Below are 21772 nucleotides of genomic sequence, written 5' to 3'. Positions count from 1 at the left end.
CACATCACATACAATCTTCTCTGTAATCAGCAATCCTAGGTGGTTTGTAGGACGCTGAATTTTGAGAACCACAAACCAACCAGAAGCTCGATGACTTGCTTGAGGCCTGTCACTTAGATCTGACCTTTTCTGTAACAGACCATCCTCTTGGTCACTTTTCCTTTTGTCCTCTGCTATCTCCTGTGCCATGACAGGGCAAGCCCTTTCTTCTTTACATCCCTAGTAGTGCTGATTTTAGGTCATTCTAAAGAGAAATCTGCAAAATGAGAATTTTGAACTCAAGGAAGAATTTGAAAGAAGCAGCCCATCAGCATATATATATGATGATGTGATATATATATACACATACATATATGTATCTGTCTCACATTCAACTCTTCATATATATATATATACACATACATATATATGTCTGTCTCACATTCAACTCTTCATAGCATTTAAATATTTATTATAATTTTTGTCCTCATATTTACGCTATGAAATATACCTGGGAAAGCATTTCTATTGTGATTTTAAAGATAAGTTACACTAGGCTAGGAAGTTAAGAGGCTTGTTCATAGGACCAGATTATATCCTGTGTCTTCTGTGAACATCTTGAGGACCAGAAAAATGTGAATTATCTCAATATCCTCAATGCCTAGGACATTTCCTGGACATAGTATATGCTCAATAAATGTTTGAATGCCTCCATGTGTCATTTCTCTCCTCTGGCAGGCCCAGCCCCCCAGGGCAAGAGCAGAGAGCGAGCAGAGCAGAGGGTTAGCTAGATTGCTCTGAATCCTTACACAGGGACCAGGAGATGAGAACCACTTGTCCCAGCTCTGGGTTCCTGATTTCTGGGGTTTCTTTCTAAGAGAAGATGCTAGTAATAGACCAGGCTAGACAATGTGGCCATGAAACTATATTATTTGTTATTTTCACTGACTTCAACTTGAGTTCCTAGAATCTCTTTAGAGTGTATCAACTCAGGTTAGCTCTTTTATACATAAATCCTTTTCTTCCGTTATAACATAATTTTCTTCGTTTGTGGTACAAACCCCTCCCAGACCTCCCTAGACCCTGGAGAGCTCCGTGTCATTACTATTTCCTTCATTTGCATGTGACTCTCCTCATTATAAGGTGGTTACTATAAACTGGGTCCTGTGCCAAGGCAGACATCCGTGGTGGCAGGGCAGTCTGCTGTGGATGCTCTGGTCTACTTTGTAGGATTCCTTTTGGGTTTCTGGTTACCATCACTTTTCTGGTTAAAATAATATCAACCAATCCACAGTTCTCTCTGCTTTCTCACCTTGTTTTTCTGCCACAAACTCTGGCTCACTTTTTAAGGTGCAGCTGAACTGCACAGTTTCCCCAGAGTTCACTTCTGATGCCTATCCTTTATTCTATGTTCTAGAACCCTGCTCTGATAAGTACATCCTGCTCAACGGCAACAAAAAAATGAAATGTTAGTGCTGTCTTTTCTCTAATGCAATAAGAAACACTTACATTTTAGAAAAAGTCTGACTTCTCAGTCATGTTCTACTTCAGGAAGATAACTTTGTCCTCTCTGCCAAAAATCATACTCATCTTATCCCTGAAATCCTCAAATGCTCAGATTTTACTCTGAAGGAAAGGGTACTGACCTGAGAATGAGATATGAGCTCTTGACACAGCACAGCATGTTACCTTGTAAAATGAGGACTTGGATTAAATGCTCTCTACAGTATTTTTGCCCTTCATTTCCAAGACTCTTATGTTTCCCTCATCTCAACAAACTGAAAGAAGATAGAGGCAGAGTGTTCCGAATTCTGCTAACTCCATGCCTAGGCAAAATTGCCCTTACTCGGGGCTGGCCCCGTGACCAAGTGGTTAAGTTTGCATGCTCTGCTGCAGGAGGCCCACTGTTTCGTTGGTTCGAGTCCTGGGCGCGGACATGGCACTGCTCATCAAACCACGCTGAGGCAGCGTCCCACATACCACAACTAGAAGGACCCACAATGAAGAATATACAACTATGTACCAGGGGGGCTTTGGGGAGAAAAAGGAAAAAAAAAAATCTTAAAAAAAAATTGCCCTTACTTATTATAGGAAGATTAAATTTCAATTAAAATGTGTCAACTTTTTACTATGTATTAGGCACTGTTAGAACATTTTATATATTAATATATATGTGCATTTATTTTTAATTTAAGTCTTACAGTGACTTCATGAATTAGGTTCAATAGTTGATAGATCCCTTCTAGCCATGAAGAATGTATTTCCAAAACTCCTTATGGGTAATTAGAACAAGTAGACTTGTAATAATCAGTAAGAACTCAGAATATTGAAAACACGATGTAGGGATTTAACCAAGTAGACTTCAATAAGGCAATGTCCTTAAAACTGCAGAATACAAATTCTTTACAAGCACACGTGGAACATTGACAAAGACTGATCACATAGTCCATTAAAAAATTTCAAGGCATTAAAATCAAGCATATCTCTTCTGTGATGAAAATAAAAGTAGAAATTAAAATAAAAGATAAACTGCAAAACCACTATATACTAAAAATTAAGAAGTACACTTCTAAGTAACCTAACCTATGGGTCAAAGATGAATAATAATATAATATTATATAATCTTAACTATAATCAATATATTTAATAATGTAATATAACAATAATATTTGATATATAAAAAAATTATATATCAAAACTGAAGGAGTGTAGCTAAAATAGTACTTAAAGGAAAGTGTACAGCCTTAAATGTTTGTATTGGAAGAGAAGAAACACTGAAGATTCATGAGATCAGCATCCATCTTCATATGTTAGGGAAAAAAAGAGAAAAATTAATCCAAAGAAAGCATGAAGAAGGAAACAATAAAGTTAAAGCAGAACTTAGTGAAATAGAAAACAAACATAATACAGGGCATCAACAAAGGCGGAAATTGGACTTTTGGATAGAATAATAAAGTTGGTATAAGAAAAAAGAGAGAAAGCCTATAATATTACAAATAAAAAGTTGCTTAACTATAAATGCTTCATCAATTAAAAAATACATAAGAAAAGAACACCAAATAACCTCATGGCAAAAATTTTGAAAATCTAGATCAAATGGACAAATTCATAGACAACTTGTTAAATAGACAGCTTGCCACAAATGACTTAAGAACCAAATCCAAACAACATAAAACAAAAACTCCACACTAAGTGCTTTCACCAAGCAAGTTCTCCTAAATATTTAAGGGACAAGTAAAATCAATTTTTTACTACTTCCTACAGAAAAATCAAAAGAAAGGAAGCATTCAGCAGCTCATTTAATGAGGCTGCCAAAATCTTCCAAGGATTGTCTGAGAAAAAAATTACAGGCCACGCTCCATCAGATACATAGGTGCAAAAACTTTAAATGAAATATCAGCAAATTCAGCAATGTGTTAAAAGAATAATATATCACAACTGATTGGGTTTATCCAAAGAATGTAAGATTTGGTAACATTAGAAAATTGGCTAGGGCCAGCTGTGACATCCTAGTGGTTAAGTTTGGCACATCCCACTTTGGTAGCCTGGTTTAGTTCCCAGGCACAAATCTACACCCCTCCTCTGTCAGTAGCCCTGCTCTGGTAGCAGCTCACATACAAAAAGAGGAAGATTGGCAGTGGATGTTAGCTTAAGGCAAATCATCCTCAGCAAAAAGAAAGAAAGACAATTGGCCAATGTAACTTGGAAGATTAACAGATTCAATCAGATTAAATCACGTTTATCTCAATGGATGCAGGGAAATATTTGAGAAAATTTGACAGCCATTCTTGGTAAAAGTTCCTAGCCAGCTTGAAATAAAAGGAAAATTCTTTACATTGATAAATGGTACCTACAAAAAACTCTAGCAAATATCACACTTAATGTTGGGATGGTAAAACTTTTTCTTTGAAATTAGGAACAATACAGGAATTACTACTTTTATTCAGTCTTTTACTGGAGGTTCCAACCAGTGTAGAAAGGTCAATAAGTAAGTATATAAATAAATAGAAGGCAGAAGGATTTGAAAGGGAGACAGAAGCTTGTCATTGTTGGGCAATGATATCATTGGGCATGGAGGATTCAACGGAACAATGATTAGAATTAATAGGAGAACACGGTGAGTTCTCTGAATTTAAAATCAATAATTAACATAAAAAGATCTATTTCATTTCTATATGTCAGCAACACTTAGAACATACATTTTAAGAAAAAAATTCCATTGACTGTGGTATGAAGTTCCTTGGAATAAATTTAACAAAAGGTGTACAATACCTTTATGGAAAAAACTTACAAAACTCAAAAAAGTGAAGGAGACCTAAATAAATGGAGAGAGACACTATGGGCATGGAACAGAAGACTGAAATACACAACTCTCCTCAAGTGGGCCTATGGAGTCAGAGCAATCCCAATCAAAATCACAATGGGCTTTTTTGTTTAGATGTTTCTGACATCTTGATCCCCAAATTCACATAAGAACTCAAAGGATCAAAATTAGTTAAGACATTATTTAATAAGAAGGATAAGATGGAGAAACTTACTTTTCTAGATATTAAAGTTTATAAAGCAAAAGTATTTAAGGCAGAGAAATTGGTGCAAGTCAAATAGTCTGTTGGGACAGAATAAATTATTGAACAGTAGACCCCCACACAGGCGGGCACTTGATAAATGTACCATGGCAGGTCAGTAGGGAAAGGACAGAATTTTCAAAACTAATTCTGTGGCAATTCAGCATCCCATGTGGAAATGCATGAAATCACAGCCCTATCTGACACCATGCACAAGAATTGATTCCAAATGGATTAAAATCCTAAATGTAAAAGAAAAATTGTAAGGTTTTGAGAAAATAATAGAGGAGAGTAACTTCATGAGCTCAGGAATGAGAGCTCATGACCACAAAAAAATCACTGACCAGAAAAGAAAAAATTGATAGATTTGGCTACATTAAAATAAACAACTTCTGTTCATTAAGAGAGCCACAGAGTTAAGAGGGGAAAAAAAAGCCACAAAGAGGGAGAAGATATTTGCTGCACATATAACTGATGAAGGGGTACATTCAGAATATATACAAAACTATAAAGAAAAGGAAAACAACTCAATAAAAAAGGGCAAATAACAAACAGGTGCTTCACAAAAGGGGAATTCATAATAATCCTAAAAAGATGCTAAACTTCTTTAGTTATCTGGGAAATGCGAATTAAATCCATGAGATGTAATTACATGATTACCAGGTTGGAAATTTAAAAGATCTGACACATACTAGGTATTGACTAGGATTTTGAACAGTGGGAATAGGACTTGCTGTTGGGAGTGTAAGTTTGTACAACTCCATTGGATAACAAGTTGGCAATACTTAGCGAATTTGAGCATGCTTATTCTCTACCACCCAGAAGTCTACTCCTACAAGATCCTGGAAACTCTTACACGTGTGCCTTAATAGGCAAAGTCAAGAATGCAAACATTCATACTGAGTAAAATTTGAATCATCATTCATACTGGGTAAAAGTTGGAATCAAGCCAAATTCTATTAGTAGTAGAATGAATTACATATTTGATATATTCATTAAATAGGATGCTATATAGCAGTGAAAATGATCAAACTAGAGCTACAGCCAACAATATAAATATATAGCAAAATATTAAAGAACAGCAAGGAATGATTATGAGGAAATTCAGGAGATCGCTTACCCTTAGCAGGAAGGAGAGGGTGTGACTGGGTGGGGGGCACTCAGGTGGCTTCTAAGATCCTGCCAATCAAGGTCTGGTTCTTATATGGAGTGATGGTTAAACAAACTAAAAAATTATAGGGAGAAGAATTTGTGCCTGAGGAACTCGAGGTTTCATGAAAAAAATAAGATGAAAGGAGCTGTAGGCTATAAATCTCTCTGTGCAAACCCATGCAAATATATTATTTTCACTAAATGAAGCAAAAAGACAGAACTTTCAAGAGTATATCCATGTAAACCCTTGCATCTTAAACTAATTACAATGTGTCTTGTATAATTCATATCTATTTACCATAGTTTGCTTGCTACAAACTTTTTAAAGTACTGTCTACAATTTCAATTAGATGCAAGTAACTTAGTTTTATTTTGGGGTAGCTAATTTGCATCCTCAGAGATATTGTTTCTCTTTTCCTCTCTGCCTCCATCTCTCCTTCCCTTCCTTCCTTCTTTTTTCCGTGTCTGGTTCTTAGACCAAATGCTTAATATGTTTGCTGTGCTGTGACCTGGAGTTTTGGATGCCGGCAGCAAAAGCTCCCAATGCACAGGGTGAGACATGAGATTAGCCCCCGGTCACACAGCTCTAACAAACACTGCTGAAGTCTGGGTTTATTTTCCTTCAGCCTCTTTTCCCTTCTGAAATATCACAGAAAAAAAAAGATAAAACTTCTGATCTTCTTCTTCCCTTCCTTTTCTATTTCCAGCCACCTGCTCTCTTTTTCTAATTAACCCCAACACAGTAAAGACAGCCAAGATTCTCATGGTTATATAAAAAAGGAAAAATAAAAGAAAATAGAAAAGCCAGATATACTAGAATTTTGCCCAAGGAAAGTCATGGTTGAAGGAGTTTTGTATTTCTTTGTCCAATTAGCAGATAAAGCAATGGTGACTTGTCGTCTCATTCCTCTGCTTTAAAAAACGAATCACATGTTTCCACGGATATTCATGTGATTAATGATGACAAAGTGGAGGCTTGTTCAGGGGAGCTCTGAAAGGCCCAGAGATGGGAGTCACACTCTATGCCTCTAGGACAGGGGCCTGCTCAGGACAGGCCGAGGGCTACAGATTCATTATATACTGATGTGTGCAGGGTTCAGCGTTTATAAACCTGTGGAGAGTGTTTTCACAGCAAATGGGTAGCCAATAGGAACAAAATCACCTGAGAACATCAATGGGCCCAGCTTCAGGGAGCTTGTTTTCACACTGCCTTATTCTGAAAAGCATTTGAAACCAAACGGAGGGAGTTGAGAACCAACCCTCAGCTTATCAGGATGCAAAAGGAGGAGGGAATGGAGAAAACCAGGAAGACAGCAAATGAGAGATATGAACTTGTAAAATTTCAAAAATGGTAATTGGCCTAGTTCTATGCAGCCTGGAAATTGGAGCAGCCTTTCCAATAGTCTTACTCCAGTGTTATTTCTGCACTGTTTTTCGCGTGGAGGGTCTGAGCTGGTGCCCAAAGAGCATCTCTTCAGCTGTTTCCTCCTGTGCTTGAACTCTAATTGCATTGAAGCAGCAAAATGTTGCAAAGGAGGCCGAGAGCAGGAAATTAATGGGAGAGAGAAAGAGGCAAAGGAAGAACAGATTGGAAAACGGAAACCAGGAAACCAGTGCAATGATCATTCATTGAACAAATACTGAGTGTCTTCTGGGAGCCAGTGCTGTGCTAGGTCCTGGGGACCGAGTGGTGAGCAAGACAGACCAGAGTTGTGCCCTCTGAGGAAAGATGGATGCACACAGTCCACGCTGCGATTAGCAGATGGGCCGTGTTAGGTTCATTTCTGACAGCTGCATGTTCATTCCCTCTTGACGAGAGACTTTCAGAGCAGTGTTGCACATACAAGGCTTTTCTTCTCAGTACTGATGTCAGAAAGGTAAGTGCAATATTGCTACAAGGGGTCGAACGCCCGTATAAAGGTTTTAAATTTTAGACAAAGACCACTTGGAATCTGTGTAGACCCAAACTCTTTTTACTTGTGTTATTTTAATTTATTTAACAGACACTTAGATACTGCTCACTTTAAGTCACAGTTCTGAGTACTTTACAAATATTCACTTATTCAGTCAACCTTACTCTTAACATCCCTTATGACAACCTGATGAGGTAGGTGTTATTATTGTGTTCATTTTATAAGTAGGAAATTGGCTTGGGCAAGGTCCCACCATGTTAGGGACTGAATGCTTGTGTCCTCCCAAAATTCATACATTGAAATCCTAACCCCCAAGGTAACGATATTAGGAGGTGGGGCTTTTGGAAGGTGATTAGGTCATGTAGGTAGAGCCCTCATGAATGAGATTAGTGCCTTATAAGAGCCCCAGAGAGCTCTCTCGACTCTTCCATCTTGTGAAGAGCAATGAGAAGACAGTCACCTACGAGCCAGGAATTGGTCCCTTGTCAAACACAGACTCTTTTGGCACCTTGGTCTTGGACTTCCAACCTCCAGAACCGTGAGAAATAAATGTTTAATATTTAAGCCGCTTAGTCTTTGATGTTTATGTTATAGCAGCCTGAACAGACTAAGACACACAGTGAGTGCCAACAGGCTATTCTTACATTCAAAACTGGATCTTATCTCTGACGAATTGGATACAAAGCCAAGTGAGAGGAGGAAGGAGGGTGTGAGGTCGGACAAGAGGCAGGTGCCTGGTCAGCAGGGCCCTGAAGGCCGTGGTGAGAGGTTGAGCTTTCATTCCAACTGCAATGGGAAGCCAAGGAAGGTTTTGAGCAGTTGAATGACATATTGGATTTCCATTTAAAAAGGTTACTCTGGCTGCAGTCAGGGGAGCAAGTAGAAGGACAAACAGAAGGTGTAATCACAAGGCAATGATTTGGAAAAAAACAATGAGGAAGTGATGAGGTCATTTGTGGACATGTTTTCCAGTTTGTGCAGAGAAGGAAATCGTCTTCGGCTCTATTACTCTTTGCCTTCCTGAAGACCAGGCAGCCGCAGGAAGGTCATGGAAAGGACTCCAGAGCATGCACTTCTAATCCCAGCTCTGGACTCACAAGATGGGATCCCAAGTGAGTGACTCTATACAATATCTGGCCCTCCATTTTCCCACTTAAAACACTCAAAAAATTGATTCTTTATGTCTGCTAATCTTTTTAAGTCTTTAAATATTTTATGGTACTTAAAAACTGTGAGAAATCTTACATATCACATCCTTTCTGAAGGTGAAAACTTGGCCTGTCTTGTGCAAACCTGGCACATTTAGACATTTAATAAATGTTTCATGAGTGACTATTTAGGAGAGGGTAGATTTGAGAAAAGCCGGTGGAAGGTTTCTAGTTCCACCCCACTCTCTGGCCCCTATCTGGCATTCCATCATCGGGAATTAGTTTATAAGATCTGTCTGCTTTTTTATTGCTTCTAACATCTTCAGCCTGGGGTGGGAGCAAGAATGACCCTGGGGCCATGGAGCTTTTTCAAGTGACAGGGATGCCACGTTTGCACCACACACTTTTTGGGTAGGAATACACAGTCTCACATAACTCCTGCGACTTTTCAAACGTATTTGGAGGCTGTTGTGATTAACAACATTCAAATTCATCTAAAAGCATTACTGAACTCGTAGCCTCTTTTTGTCATGGTGTCATGAAAGGAAATATGAAATATTTTGACACTACACAGGAATCTTCTTCAAAAGGTTGGGAGCTACTCCTTCAAGGAGAGAAGAAAAGATTTCACTTTCTGTCAGAGCGTAATCTTCCTCTGGGTAGTCTCCTGAGCTTCTTGCTATGTACTCACATCCTCCAGGGATGAATAATTACTTTTGAGAAATTATTTAGTTAAATTCTAGACTTGCACTGTCTTGCATGTGATGACTTGTCACAGTTGGGAATTTGATTCCTTCTTTAGCAGAAAAATGGCGATTGTGAGGATAATGCTGTTTGTTAAGGAGGACAGTATGAGAGGGTTTTTTGGTTTCGTTTTTTTTTTTTTTAAAGATTTTATTTTTTCCTTTTTCTCCCCAAAGCCCCCCGGTACATAGTTGTGTATTCTTCGTTGTGGGTCCTTCTAGTTGTGGCATGTGGGACGCTGCCTCAGCGTGGTTTGATGAGCAGTGCCATGTCCGCACCCAGGATTCAAACTAAGGAAACACTGGGCCGCCTGCAGCGGAGCGCGAGAACTTAACCGCTCGGCCATGGGGCCAGCCCCTGGTTTCATTTTTTAAAGATTCCTTTAAAATCACTCAGAGAGCTAATATCAGTTCCTTCTTCCTTCCTTTCCTTCCTTCCTCCTTCCCTTCCTTCTTTCCTCTCTCCCTCCCTCCCTCCCTTTCTGTGATGGATAGAAGGGAGAGCATGTGGCTGGTTTTGCCTAGGAACTTGAAATCTTTTGTTAAATATTTAAGAGATCTGGTAATTTGATCAAGTAATTTTCATCTGAATGAGGACAGGAAACCTCTGGACTATATTTCCAGCCACTCTAGAACTCTTGGGTGGATGAATCTATAAATGGCCTTGCGAGAGTTTTTGTGGTCAGAAAGTACCTTGAATGTGCTAGTTAATCTAAGCGTGTGTGATAAAATAGAACAATACTCTTGTCTCATGAGTCAAGGATTTCCCCTACCAACACTGGCACACTCATTTACACACTGACACATCCACACATTCACACATCCAACACACACCCCCACCGTCCGTCCCCCGCCCCCCCCACACACACAAGCTGTCCAGGAACCAGGGCAGACCTCCTTCCTTGGGTCTGTGGCAACCATAGGAGTCACCACCAAGGGGCAGCAGAGGCTGCAGAACAGAACGGGCGGTGGCCCAGCTGGGGAGGTGGTGGACTGGGAGCTGAGTCTGTGAGGGTGGAGATATGCGTTTGGGGGCAAAGCCCTAGCTCTGAGGATGGGTAGCAAGCACATTGTCCCCAGGGTTCCAAGTTTTGTTCAGCTTTCTATTCAGGTCTAGTGTGGTTGCTTTCTTTAATGCACAGGTTCACATGGTGCCTACTTGTTCTGTCCCCTAAGTATGTGACTCCCCTATTTCCAGAGAGCAGTCTGAGCTGTGCTGCCCGCACCTACTTTCCCTTCCTGGCATGCCCCTGGGGCAGGAATGAAGGAGCTGACAGTTTGGGCCAGCTGGGTTTGTTTAGCGGCTCTGGGAGGGGGAATGGACATTGGGCGACACGGCCACTCTGGAGAAGTGAGCTAGTTAGAGAAGGTGAGAAGATGGGCAATGGCCATCACAAGGGGTGGGGGGCCCCGTCTCCTCCCTCCCACCCCCTGTTCTCTGGTACGGAAAATGGACATTTTATCAGTTCTGTGGAGACTCATGCACTCTGGCTTCAGGACAAATTTTCGCTTTCTGCCTTCCTTTGGATTGCCATTCATAAATCCTTCCTTCGTAGAAATTCTAGAACTGCTGCTGACTGCAAGAAACTAGGATCTGGGAGGAGTTTGATTTCCTGAGTCTTCTGGGGTGAAAAGAGGGGAACCTGTAGCTAAATTTTGCAGAAATCCATGGGGTGGGCGAAACAGCCTTTTGGGTCTCTCTGAACTCACAGCACAGTCTTGGTTGAGTTGTTATCCAAGTGTTTAGAAAATTAAATACTTAAAGCTTTTCCAAGATGGCATTTTCACAAGCATTTCTCCCTTCTCAACTTTCTCAAGTGAAAAGCTTTGTCCATGTGTGTGTTTCCATGACAAAAACCACTTAGTGTAATGTAGCTTGATTTGTCAGTTTTTTCTTTATGGTTGCTGCTTTTTTGTCTCCTGTTTAAGAAATCTTTGCCTACTCTTGGGTCATAAAGATATTCTTCAAATTTTTCTTCTAAAAGACAAAAGACTATTACTTCAGAGCAGTACGAGGTTCAAAGCAAAATTGAGTGGAAGTTACAGAGATTTCCCATACACCCCCTGCTTCTCCCCCAAACAGACTCCCTCTTATCAACTCCCCTATCAGCGTGGTGCATGTGTTACAAATGATGAACCTACATTGATGCATCATTGTCACTAGAGTCCATAGTCTGCATTACAGTTCACTCTGGATGTTGTACATTTTATGAGTTTGGACAAAAGTATAATGATATATATCTATCATTATAATATCACGTAGAATATTTTCACTGACCTAAAAATCCTCTGTACTCTGGGTTGTTTTGCTCTTCAAATATAGATGTGAAATCCACCTGGAACTTATTTTTTACGTATAGTGTAAGGTAGCCAACGTTCTTTATTTTTCTGTATGAGCAAATACTTGGTCCAACCCCATTGCTTGAAAATACTGTCCTTTCCCCACTATACTACAGTGTCACATTTTTTTGTAAGTCAGGTGGCCACATATGTGTAGAGCTGTTTCTGGATTCTTTATTCTATTTCATTGGTCAATTTTTCTATCCCTGTATCAGTATTATACTTTCTTAATTACTATAGCTTTATAAACTGGTATTGACAGCTTGTAAATTGGGTCCTTCCTATTTGTTATTCTTTTGCAAAATTACCTTTGCTGTTATTGGCCAAGATACTCAAATTTGATTTCTTGATTAAAACTGTCTTTTCCTTTTCAAATTTTATGGCACTATTCCTTATGCATTTCCTAAAAGTAACATTGCAGGCCAGTAATATTGTATAAGTTGTGTTCTAATGTAGTACAATAGCTCTACAAGGTGAAAGCTTTCTAGGACACTGTGAGTCAGTGAGTCACATGTCTGTCCTTTCCTCCAAGGCTAGGGAAAGAATTACCCTTCTTTTCCCATTGGCCTTTCCAAATTCCATCTGTCTTTCAAGGCCTGCCCCAAATCCTGTGTGTTTCCACCTCCATTATATAACTCTCCTCCGACTCCCCCAGCTGCCCTGCGTGGCACAGATTTGATGATACACTGCAGCTTTACTCCCAGCAAAAGACCCAACGCCTCCCAGCCTCCCAGGACCTGTGCGTCTGGGCTGGCCTACTTTCCACAGTGTCATCTCCAGCCTTCCCCTCCCACAGTGGGCGCCCAGCTGCTCAGGCTGCCTTCAGTTCCCCGCAGGATCCTGGTCCTACACATGTTGGGGTTGGATCTTCCTGCCTGACATGTTCTTCTCTTCCTGCTCCCACCACCTTCCTTTTATTGGTTAGTGCCTCATTAACCCTTAAGTCCCCTGTCCAGGCATCCTTCCCTGACCCCTGGTCTAGATCATTTCCTCTTGGAATGTACTCCCTGTACCTCCTTCATGGCATGTGTCACAGCTCAAAATGATAAACTTGTTTGATTATTTGATTAACACTTGATTCTTTCACTAGATCGTAAGCTCTAATAAGGCCAGATCCACAACTGTTTTGCTCAACATTTTAATTTCTAATTTCTAGCCTAGTGTTTGTCCTGTAGTAAGTGCTCTGCAGTTCATTTATGAATGAATGCATGAATGAATGAAACACTTTGGCTTGGTGGCCTATGTTACTCTCCATAGTACCATACGTATAGATGCTCAATACATATCATTCTAATTCATCTCACCTTGTTTGATAAGAACTTTTAATAAAGAGCTCCATATAATTATGAGAGTAGCTTGCCACATTATGAAATGACGTGCCTGGCCATTCCCAGGCAGAGTAACGGGTGATTCTTAATTACCCATACCCAATTTGATGGGGTAGTGGTGATAATAATGGGACATAACTGAAATATGACTTGGAAGTGTCCTACATCTGCAAATACCTGGCTTGCCTTCTGTGTCTCAAGTTTACCTTTTGGAAATCTTAAAAAGCTACTTCTGATGTGGTTGTAGCACATGGGTACACAGCATTTGGTTATGGGTTGGTGGGGTTGGGAGGAAGCTGGAATCTCGGAGGCTGTGACTTTCTGTCCCTGGGAAGTCACACAACTTGAGCTTATTCAGGGGCAAAGGAGGGCAGCCAGGATGGCTTCATCAGCAATTGGCATAGATGAATGAGTTCTAACATCTGGTCTTTCATGGAAAATTCCTGTAGTTACGGAGCTGGAAAGTAGACTATCATTCCATTAATAAAGGGCCCAGAATTAGTTCTTGTTCTCTGTGTTTCATGTGCTAGTCATTGATGAATGATAATACTGTCATTATGGTCTTAAGCAATCACAGGAGAAGATAAAAAGTATGTTGCATGGTCACCCTCAGCAGAACTATGCGTTGGAGAGTTGGACAGGCAGTGGGGGCACAGCCCTATCCTGCTCTGATAAGGACGTCTGTGTCTGTAATTTGCTTATTTGGTGACCCAGTCTGGAGAGACGAGAGATAGAGTGCTGCTTATGATACAGCCTCTGCTACATTCTGTGCAAGTGAAGAAAAATCACTAACTGGGTTCTGCCTCAAAGTGGGAAACACCGACCTTTTCTAAAACCCACCTCACTGGAATGAAGTAAGGTTAATGTAATAAAGGCAAATGGCACTTAGGTTCTTAGGGGGAAAGAAACAAGGTAAATTTTTATCAGGAGGATCTTCCTATGGTCATTAGAAGCATGACTTTAATGGATATAAATAAGGAATTCAGACCAATTATCAAGCATATTGCAACTGAGTTCCTCAGGTATCTTCCAGTGGGGCAGGTGAGAATGGCATGTGGAACAGCAAGCTCTGAGGGGAGTGAGGAGAACTGCAGAGCTCAGGGCACCTGTGGAAGGCTGGCCCCCATGGGTGGGCTGGGTGGTCACAGGAAAACATGCCCACAGGATGGCTGAGTGTGTATGTGTGTGTGTGTGTGTGTGTGTGGAGGGGTGTGGGTAATGATCGAAGGTGGAAAGACACCGAAGACAAATTTAATTACACCACATTCTTGCTTTCAATGTGTTTATATTGGGCATTTAGAGTTTAAAGCTAATTAAATCAATTCATCATATTTTGTGAAATACAAAAGTGGTTTTGTAAATTCTAATTAGGCTGAGGACATTTGCATTATTTAAAACTAGGCAATTGGCCACCTACAGCATATAGATGATTCATTAATTTCAAGTAAATGTAACACATGTGAGTAAATGGCAAGACCCTGAGGATTTCTGTGGTTGGCTCTGCCTTCTGTCAGGCTATCATGCACCTCTGTACACTGTACTTATATTAACGGTCTCCACCAGGATGTTCTCAAATACCTTGTCCTTTCAAGTGAATGCCATAGGAGCACCAGTTGGTTATTATACTGGATGAAGCCAATCCTGTGAATGGCTGCTCTGCCCACAGTGTCTTGCCAAGTCATGGGACCTAGGTGGTTCCCTCCTCCTAAGTGAACGTGTTCATACATCTTGATCCAACCTTTCGGGCCACTGCTGATTAGATCAGAATGAGCCATGGGCATTCAATCTATGGCTGGCCTAAGAGGTGGCCTGGCATGAAAATGATGTTTTTCAGGGATAATGGTGGTATACTGAGTCTTTCAGGTTCTCTCTCAGGAATTTTAACTGAAGATGTGGCAAGAGTCAGTCAGTTGCAAGCAGAACCTTAGCTGAAATGCCCTCAGAGAGAAGGCAGTACATAAAATCATGAAGTAGTACAAGTCATAAATAAACAGAAACAAAAGTAAGTAAATACCATGAAGTTGGGGAGACTCTGGAAGAAAGGGAGAGCTGTTAGCTGGTAGTAGCAGATGGGGAGTTGAGACTCTAATGGCCGAGGATAATCTAGATAATCCCTTTACTGGAGCTATATTGGATTCTTCCAATTTCTGAATTGCAATGTGAGGCTCAACTAAATATTTCCATGATTCCTGGCTATGACACGTGTATCCCCATAGTAACTGCTGCCCCTATCACCACCATAACTTTGAGTAACAGAAGAGAGTATCTTTCCTTGCACGCCAAAGTGCCTAACACACAAGTATGCACAGCCATGTGTCACTTAATGACAAGGATGTGTTCTGAGAAATGCATCATTAGGTGATTTTGTTGTTGTGTGAACATCAAAGTGTACTTACACAAACCTAGATGGTATAGCCTACTACACACCTAAATTATATGGTACTAATCTTATGGGACCACCATCGTATATTTAGTCCATCGTTGACCAAAACATCCTTTTGCAGAGCGTGATTGTAGATGGTTTGCATAATTTTTTTTTTAATTTTTATTGTCTTTTAGGTGTTCTGGGTGGCTTTCTCCCTTATCTTCATTCCTCACTTTCTCTGCTCCAGTCAGTTGCCACTTTCTATGTCCTACATCCTCCACTACAGATAGATAGATATTCATGACCCAGAGCAAAGTGGTAATGAGGGCAGTGAGGGTTAAACCAACCTTGCCAGTCACCAAAGCGTCCTCCAGACACAACTTGGCACAGACTGCCTTTTACTTTTTAATCAATTTATCTTCATACTGGATGATGAGGACATGACAATTTAGCTCAGATATTAGCTTGAAGCTAAATTTAGAGTAGATTTTCTCTTCTCTCTCTGCCTATTATTAAGGAATCAGCTTACTCTTATCCCTAGATTCCTCCATTCAAAGAAAGAAAAATACCTGCACAGCAGGGACATTTTAGAGTTAACACACATCTGGTTTGGCTAAGATACTCTCTCCAGGAGCAAGCCTGAAGCTTTTGAACTTTTTTTTTGTTTGTCTACACATGGATACTGTACAGTGGTAGCAGACAGAGCTCCCTGAGTATCAGCTTTGACCTGCTGCAGGTATATGCTCTCCTTTTTCAATTGAGCCTTGGTCCTTGCATGGAAATAATTTTTTAAAATCCTTAACTGCTTCTTTGTTTTAGCATTAGAACCTCGCTGAGTTTTAGTAGGGCATATGACTGCCCAGTTTGCAATTATATTTCCTAGCCTTCTTTGTAACTAGGTGTGGCTGTGTGACTCAGTTTCCCCCAACAGAATATGAGCAGAGTGATGATATGACAATTCTTTAAAAGGAAATTGCTTGCCCTCCATTTTTTTCTTTTGCTACTTTCCAGCCCCAGATGGGATTTTGGTTCACCAGCTTCACTCATACAGTTAAGGGTAATATAATAGGAAATAGCAGAGCCATAAGATGGAAGGAAGTAGAGTCCCCAGATAACCTGGTGGAGCCAAGCCATGTACCAACTGGGTACCTCTAGGCTGTTACATGAACGAATAACAAATATCTCTTCCTTGTGTGAGCTGTTCTATGTTTGAGTTCCTCTATCACGATAGCTTCATCTATACTGTAACCAATACACAATGGTGGACACCTACTGCGTGCTTACTTTGTGTCAGGAACCACACTAAGAACCGAATAGGTGTTATGTCACTTAACTATCTAGCAATCATCCTAAGTTACTACTTTCTCATTTTACAGATGTGCAAACAGGCTTAGAGAGGCGAGGTAACTTGCCCAAGATGGCATGACTATAAGTGGAAGAAAGGACTTGAACTCAGCTCTGAAGTACTTCAAAACACATATTCTTAATTGCTACACCCTCACTTCTCTTAACATTACTGTTTACCCTTTTTCTACAGAGAATATGCAAAGTATTCTTCTCTGCCACTTTGAAGTTTCAGTCTGTTACATGTTGTAGCTCTGGACTCCTTTTCTGCTCAGTTTGGTATAGATTTCTCATTTTATCTTAATTTTGGGGGTACAGGCACGAATATTCTTTAGTTTTGAATATATTCATCTTGCCTTGTTTTTTAGATTGTAAATCCATCAGGAGATGGTGCTGGTGACAAGAATGCTGAATAAATGACAATTATACGTCTAGAGATCAGAATTGTCTGCTGTTCAGAACGACTCAATATTCTCTTATGTGATGTTGTTCTCATGAGTGTATGAATTCTATTAATGAATCAATCCCGGTGAAAACTAGCCCCCCCCCCCCCCCGCCCTTTAAAATACATTTTCATGGTGGCAGGGACTTTGAGTAGAGGAAACATCTGAAAAGATGATTTTGAATAGGGAATGATGCCCATTCCATTTATCGCTATACATATAAGCTGGCAGAATTTAAAATTTTCATGATTGCACTTTATTCAAATGTTAAATTCATGATCATTCTGCCATATATGAATTAGTAATAAGTTTTCTGCATAATAAAAGAAAATCCAAAGTAACAGTGCCTTAAATAAGATATATTATATTTTCTAACAGGAAAGAGGACTAAAATTGGGCAGCCAAGGACTGATACGGTGGCTTTTTGATCATTGGGATCCCAGGCTCCTTCTAACTTTTTCCTCCCCTATCCCTGAAAATGGTTTCTACTCTAAAGGTTCCCTCATGGTTAGCAAGAGCTCGTGTGATGACAATCATTGTGTCAGAACTGCAGGCAGTAGGATGTGGAGAGGGCAAAGAGCCTGTATCTACCTATTCCCTTTTAAAAACCTTTTACAGGATTTTTACTAAATGAATTTCTACCTCATTGGTCAGAACTTAACTATACCTAGTTACTTAGCAGTCCAAATAAAATCAAGGTTTTGTCTTGTTTTTAACTAAGGAAGAATCAATGTTGGGTAGACTGCCTTGCCTTCCAACTAGAAAATTCTCACCTTTCCACATCAGGGTTTGACAAACTATGGCCCATAGGCCAAATGTGGCCTGTACCCTATTTTTTGTAAATAAAGAGTTATTGGAACAAAGCTGTATGCATTCATTTATGTATTGTCTACAGCTGATTTCATGCGACAGCAGCATATTTGAGTAGTTGTTACAGAGACTGCATGGCCCACAAGCCTAAAATATTTCCTGTCTCATCCTCTATAGAAAAAGTTTGCCCTCTCCTGTTCTAGATCAAGGAGGACAGATTCTGATGAATGGATGGCTTTATTCCTTGAGATGCTACTGTAACAGCAGAGTTAGCTTAACGTGGATTCAGTAATAATCTATTCTTCTCCAGCCCCAGTGAGGTTATATCTTTAGGTATATGTTTGGTTGCAAGTAACATAAAACCTGACTAATAGAGGGTTAAACAAAAAGGAGTTTGTTTATCTCACATGCAAGTCTACAGGTGCAGAGTCCAGGGCTGTGCAGATGCTCAATGATGCCTTCAAAACTGGACTATTGTCTTCTTCCCTGGTCATGCCGAGAATGTTGGCTTTCATCTCCATGCTTATTGTGAGATGGCTGCAGTACCTAAAGGCATTATGTCTGCATCCCATGTAGGAGGAAGGAGAAGGTGCCAAAGGCCAAAGGGGGCATGAGTCTGTCCCTTTCCAAAAACTTTCCCAGAGGTCCTTATTGGCCAAGACTGTGTCTCATGACCACCACTAGCAGCAGAGGATTCTGAGGTGATGAGAATGTAAGTTGGGCACATTACTGGGGCAAACAAATGGAGAATCTGTTGGAAACAGAGAATAGGAGACAATGGTGGTATCTGCTACAGAGGGCTCCTCACAATTAACTGGGCCACTCTAGTATGTTCTTATAGCCTCACCTTCCCTTCTACCTTTCCTACCTGCCCTCCCTGTCACAGTTCCCAAAATTAATTTTGTTCTTTTCCCCTCCCTCTTGTATTTTGGCTAGGTGAGAAACCTGGAAATGAGCCTGAAGAGGTGAAGCTGCAGAATGCCAGCAAACAGATTGTGCAGAATGCCATCCTGCAAGCTGTGCAGCAAGTCTCCCAGGAGAGTCAGCAGAGGGAAGAGAAAGGCAGTGGCAACCGGGGCAGCTTCCAGCTGGGTGTAGGGGAATTAACCAAGAAGCATGAAAAGAAGTAACGCAGTGGATTCGGCTATTGTCATATGCTTGGTTTCCAGCCTTCCTCTTAGTATAGGATGCGTCGCCAAAATGTTGCCAGTAAAGCAAACCAAAGTGTCATTGGCACCTAGCAGTAGAATGAAGTCGCACTAGCCCTTGGCTGAGAAGCACTGTTGTGAAAAAGTGCATTAGATGATTCTGTTTATCTTAATGCAGTGCCTCTGAAACATAGTGGGGCCAAACATGACACTGTAATTGCAAAAGTAGTTTTGCAGCACCATTTATTTTTAAAGTTCTTTTTTAAAAAATGATCCTGTCTTGTTTATTTACTTCTGCCTTTTATGCATTCTTTCTGTGAATTTAACCAGCAGTCCTTTTTGCTGAAATACTGAATGCAGTACTGTGCTCTTTATAATATTTTAAAAATATGTGCTGGAAAGGTGAAGGAATGGAGTTTCACCACCTTCAAATATAGAATTGGGGGCTTTTATAAAGTAGGTCCGGGTCCAAGGTCAAATTTAGCAAAGGCAAATTCTAAGACCGAGTCCCTCAGGATCTTCCCTGTATTTATATTTATTTATTTAAGGCATGTATTTATATTACTTTTACGAGAGGAGGGGTTCAGGTTTTTAAGAACTCAGTCTGTTAGTCTCAATTCTCTCAGTTGTTAAATAGTTGGTGTTTCCTCCCTGTGCAGAAATCCTTTGGAAATATTATGGATTTCTTTTTCCATCTCAAGATTAAAACAAGACAAGTGAATCTATATGCACAAGTTGCCAATGACTCAGGTCATAGCAGCTCCGTGAAGAGCAACTAGAATTGTAGATTCCATCCTGGAGATTCACTAGGGTCTGATTATGGGATGCAGTGTCCTTGGAAGGAGCTCTGGAGCCTTCTAAATTTTATGTTGCCATCAGGCTATGCAATGCACTAGTACCATGCTAACAGAAACTTTTCTTTTCCCATCCAAAAATTAGAATTTTTTTTAGACTTTAAAAATCATATATATCAGAAAGGAATAACACTTAAAATGGGAAAATCACTATCTCAACTCTTTGAAACATGAAAATACAGTAGGCACAATAAAGTAACAGTGTTCTGAATGCAGTCATGGAAATATATGTGTGCGTATGAATAAAGCCATATCTGTTGCAACAGTATGACTTCTTCTCCGCTCCCATGTGGATAATGTACATCTTTCTGGGTCCTTAGAGTCCCACTTCACAAAAGTTATTGCGTTGGTGCTACTGAGAACAGAGAAAGAATTTGAACTTTTTTTGTTAAAAACCTTTTGGCTTCAGAATATCTATGTCTAAATGTGATAGTTTTTTAAAAAGTAGAGTATTGGCATATAAAGTGTGGCTGATATTAAGATATACTTCTAAAATTCCAATACGTTATGCTTTACAGAATGGATACTATTGATAAATGAAGAAAAACAGTTTCTTATCAGCTCTTTTAGACTATCTCATACACGCACAGATGGAATAAATTCATAGGGAAAATGGTGGCAGGAGGGAGCAGATGGGTTAAAATTTAAATATGGTTTATTCATAAATTTTTTTTAGCAAACTCATGAAAGTTGAAGAATGAGTTTAAGTCAACCAGAAGTCATATAATTGGTGTGATATAATTGCACAGTGTAGACAGTTGGAATGAAGGTATTAAGGGAAATTATCCAGGAGTATCCACAAATAAAAAGAATAAACCCAAAACTTGTAGTTTGCAAGTGATCTGATACTATGTGTACTAAGATGTCTGGATATAACCAGCCTTGGATCTTGCTGTCATATGGCAGAAACACTTAAATGTGCTGTCTTTCCTCTCTGAAGTGTCTGTGCTAATACAATGGGAGCCTTTGAGAACATCTGATTAACCTCTGTATTTAAATGTTATTTATAAAAATAAAAGATATCCAGCTTTGAAATATGTTCATTTTCAACAAAATTTTCTATGCCCTACCATTTGGCTCATTTTCTATGTGGACCTCACATTCATATGGCACCACGAGGCATCCCAAGTCTGTTTTCCAAACCTCTAGAAATCAGGACCCTGAAAGTGCTTCTTCACTGTAACTGTCTGAGGAAAGCTGTGGGATGGTGGCTCCTGAGGCTTGATGGGAAAAAGACAGGTGCTAAGAAGTGACCTTTGTTCTCAGGAAGTAAAAGTAATTGGGTCGGGAAAGTTGAGTGTGATCTTTGCGATCGTGTGATCTCACGATCTTTCTGAGACAGAAAGTCTGCAGCAAGGAACAGAGATGTTGAGAAGTTGTTGGAAGAAGAAAAGAGTTAATCAACCCTTGTTCTCCATAGGTAGGTGCCATATTGGCAGAATCCTATGAAAGCTCAGCCATAAAACTGCATGCATCTGTTAAGCTCTTACTTAGGTCTCTCCTAGTATAAATTTATTGGCTTTAAAGGGGCTCATGGAACTTCCTTTGGTATAGGATGAAGGTGGCCTCCACTTGGTTATTACCACAAAACAGCACACAGCTTTCAGTTTTAGGAATTAGTGGGAACACTTACGTAACGT

The 21772-nt window shown here is 40.0% G+C and overlaps 1 protein-coding gene across 4 annotated transcripts in view; it reads left to right on the top strand.

Moving 5' to 3' along the window:
- Nucleotides 1-21169, top strand: part of AKAIN1 (A-kinase anchor inhibitor 1) — a 50497-nt gene extending 29328 nt beyond the window's left edge. For 3 of the 4 annotated variants that reach the window (XM_070220831.1, XM_070220833.1, XM_070220834.1), the window contains exon 2: nucleotides 19067-21169. In XM_070220831.1, the coding sequence (XP_070076932.1) occupies nucleotides 19067-19260 (194 nt within the window). In that variant the 3' untranslated portion in view covers nucleotides 19261-21169. Of the gene's footprint in view, nucleotides 1-7017; nucleotides 7574-8581; nucleotides 8722-19066 lie in introns of those variants that run through there. The other variant, XM_070220832.1, reaches the window with a different exon arrangement.
- Nucleotides 21170-21772: the final 603 nt, after the last annotated feature.

The sequence above is a fragment of the Equus caballus genome, chromosome 8 (assembly GCF_041296265.1).
Source record: "Equus caballus isolate H_3958 breed thoroughbred chromosome 8, TB-T2T, whole genome shotgun sequence".
In the NCBI taxonomy this organism is placed as follows: domain Eukaryota; kingdom Metazoa; phylum Chordata; class Mammalia; order Perissodactyla; family Equidae; genus Equus; species Equus caballus.
This window is presented reverse-complemented; position numbering and strand designations above follow the sequence as displayed.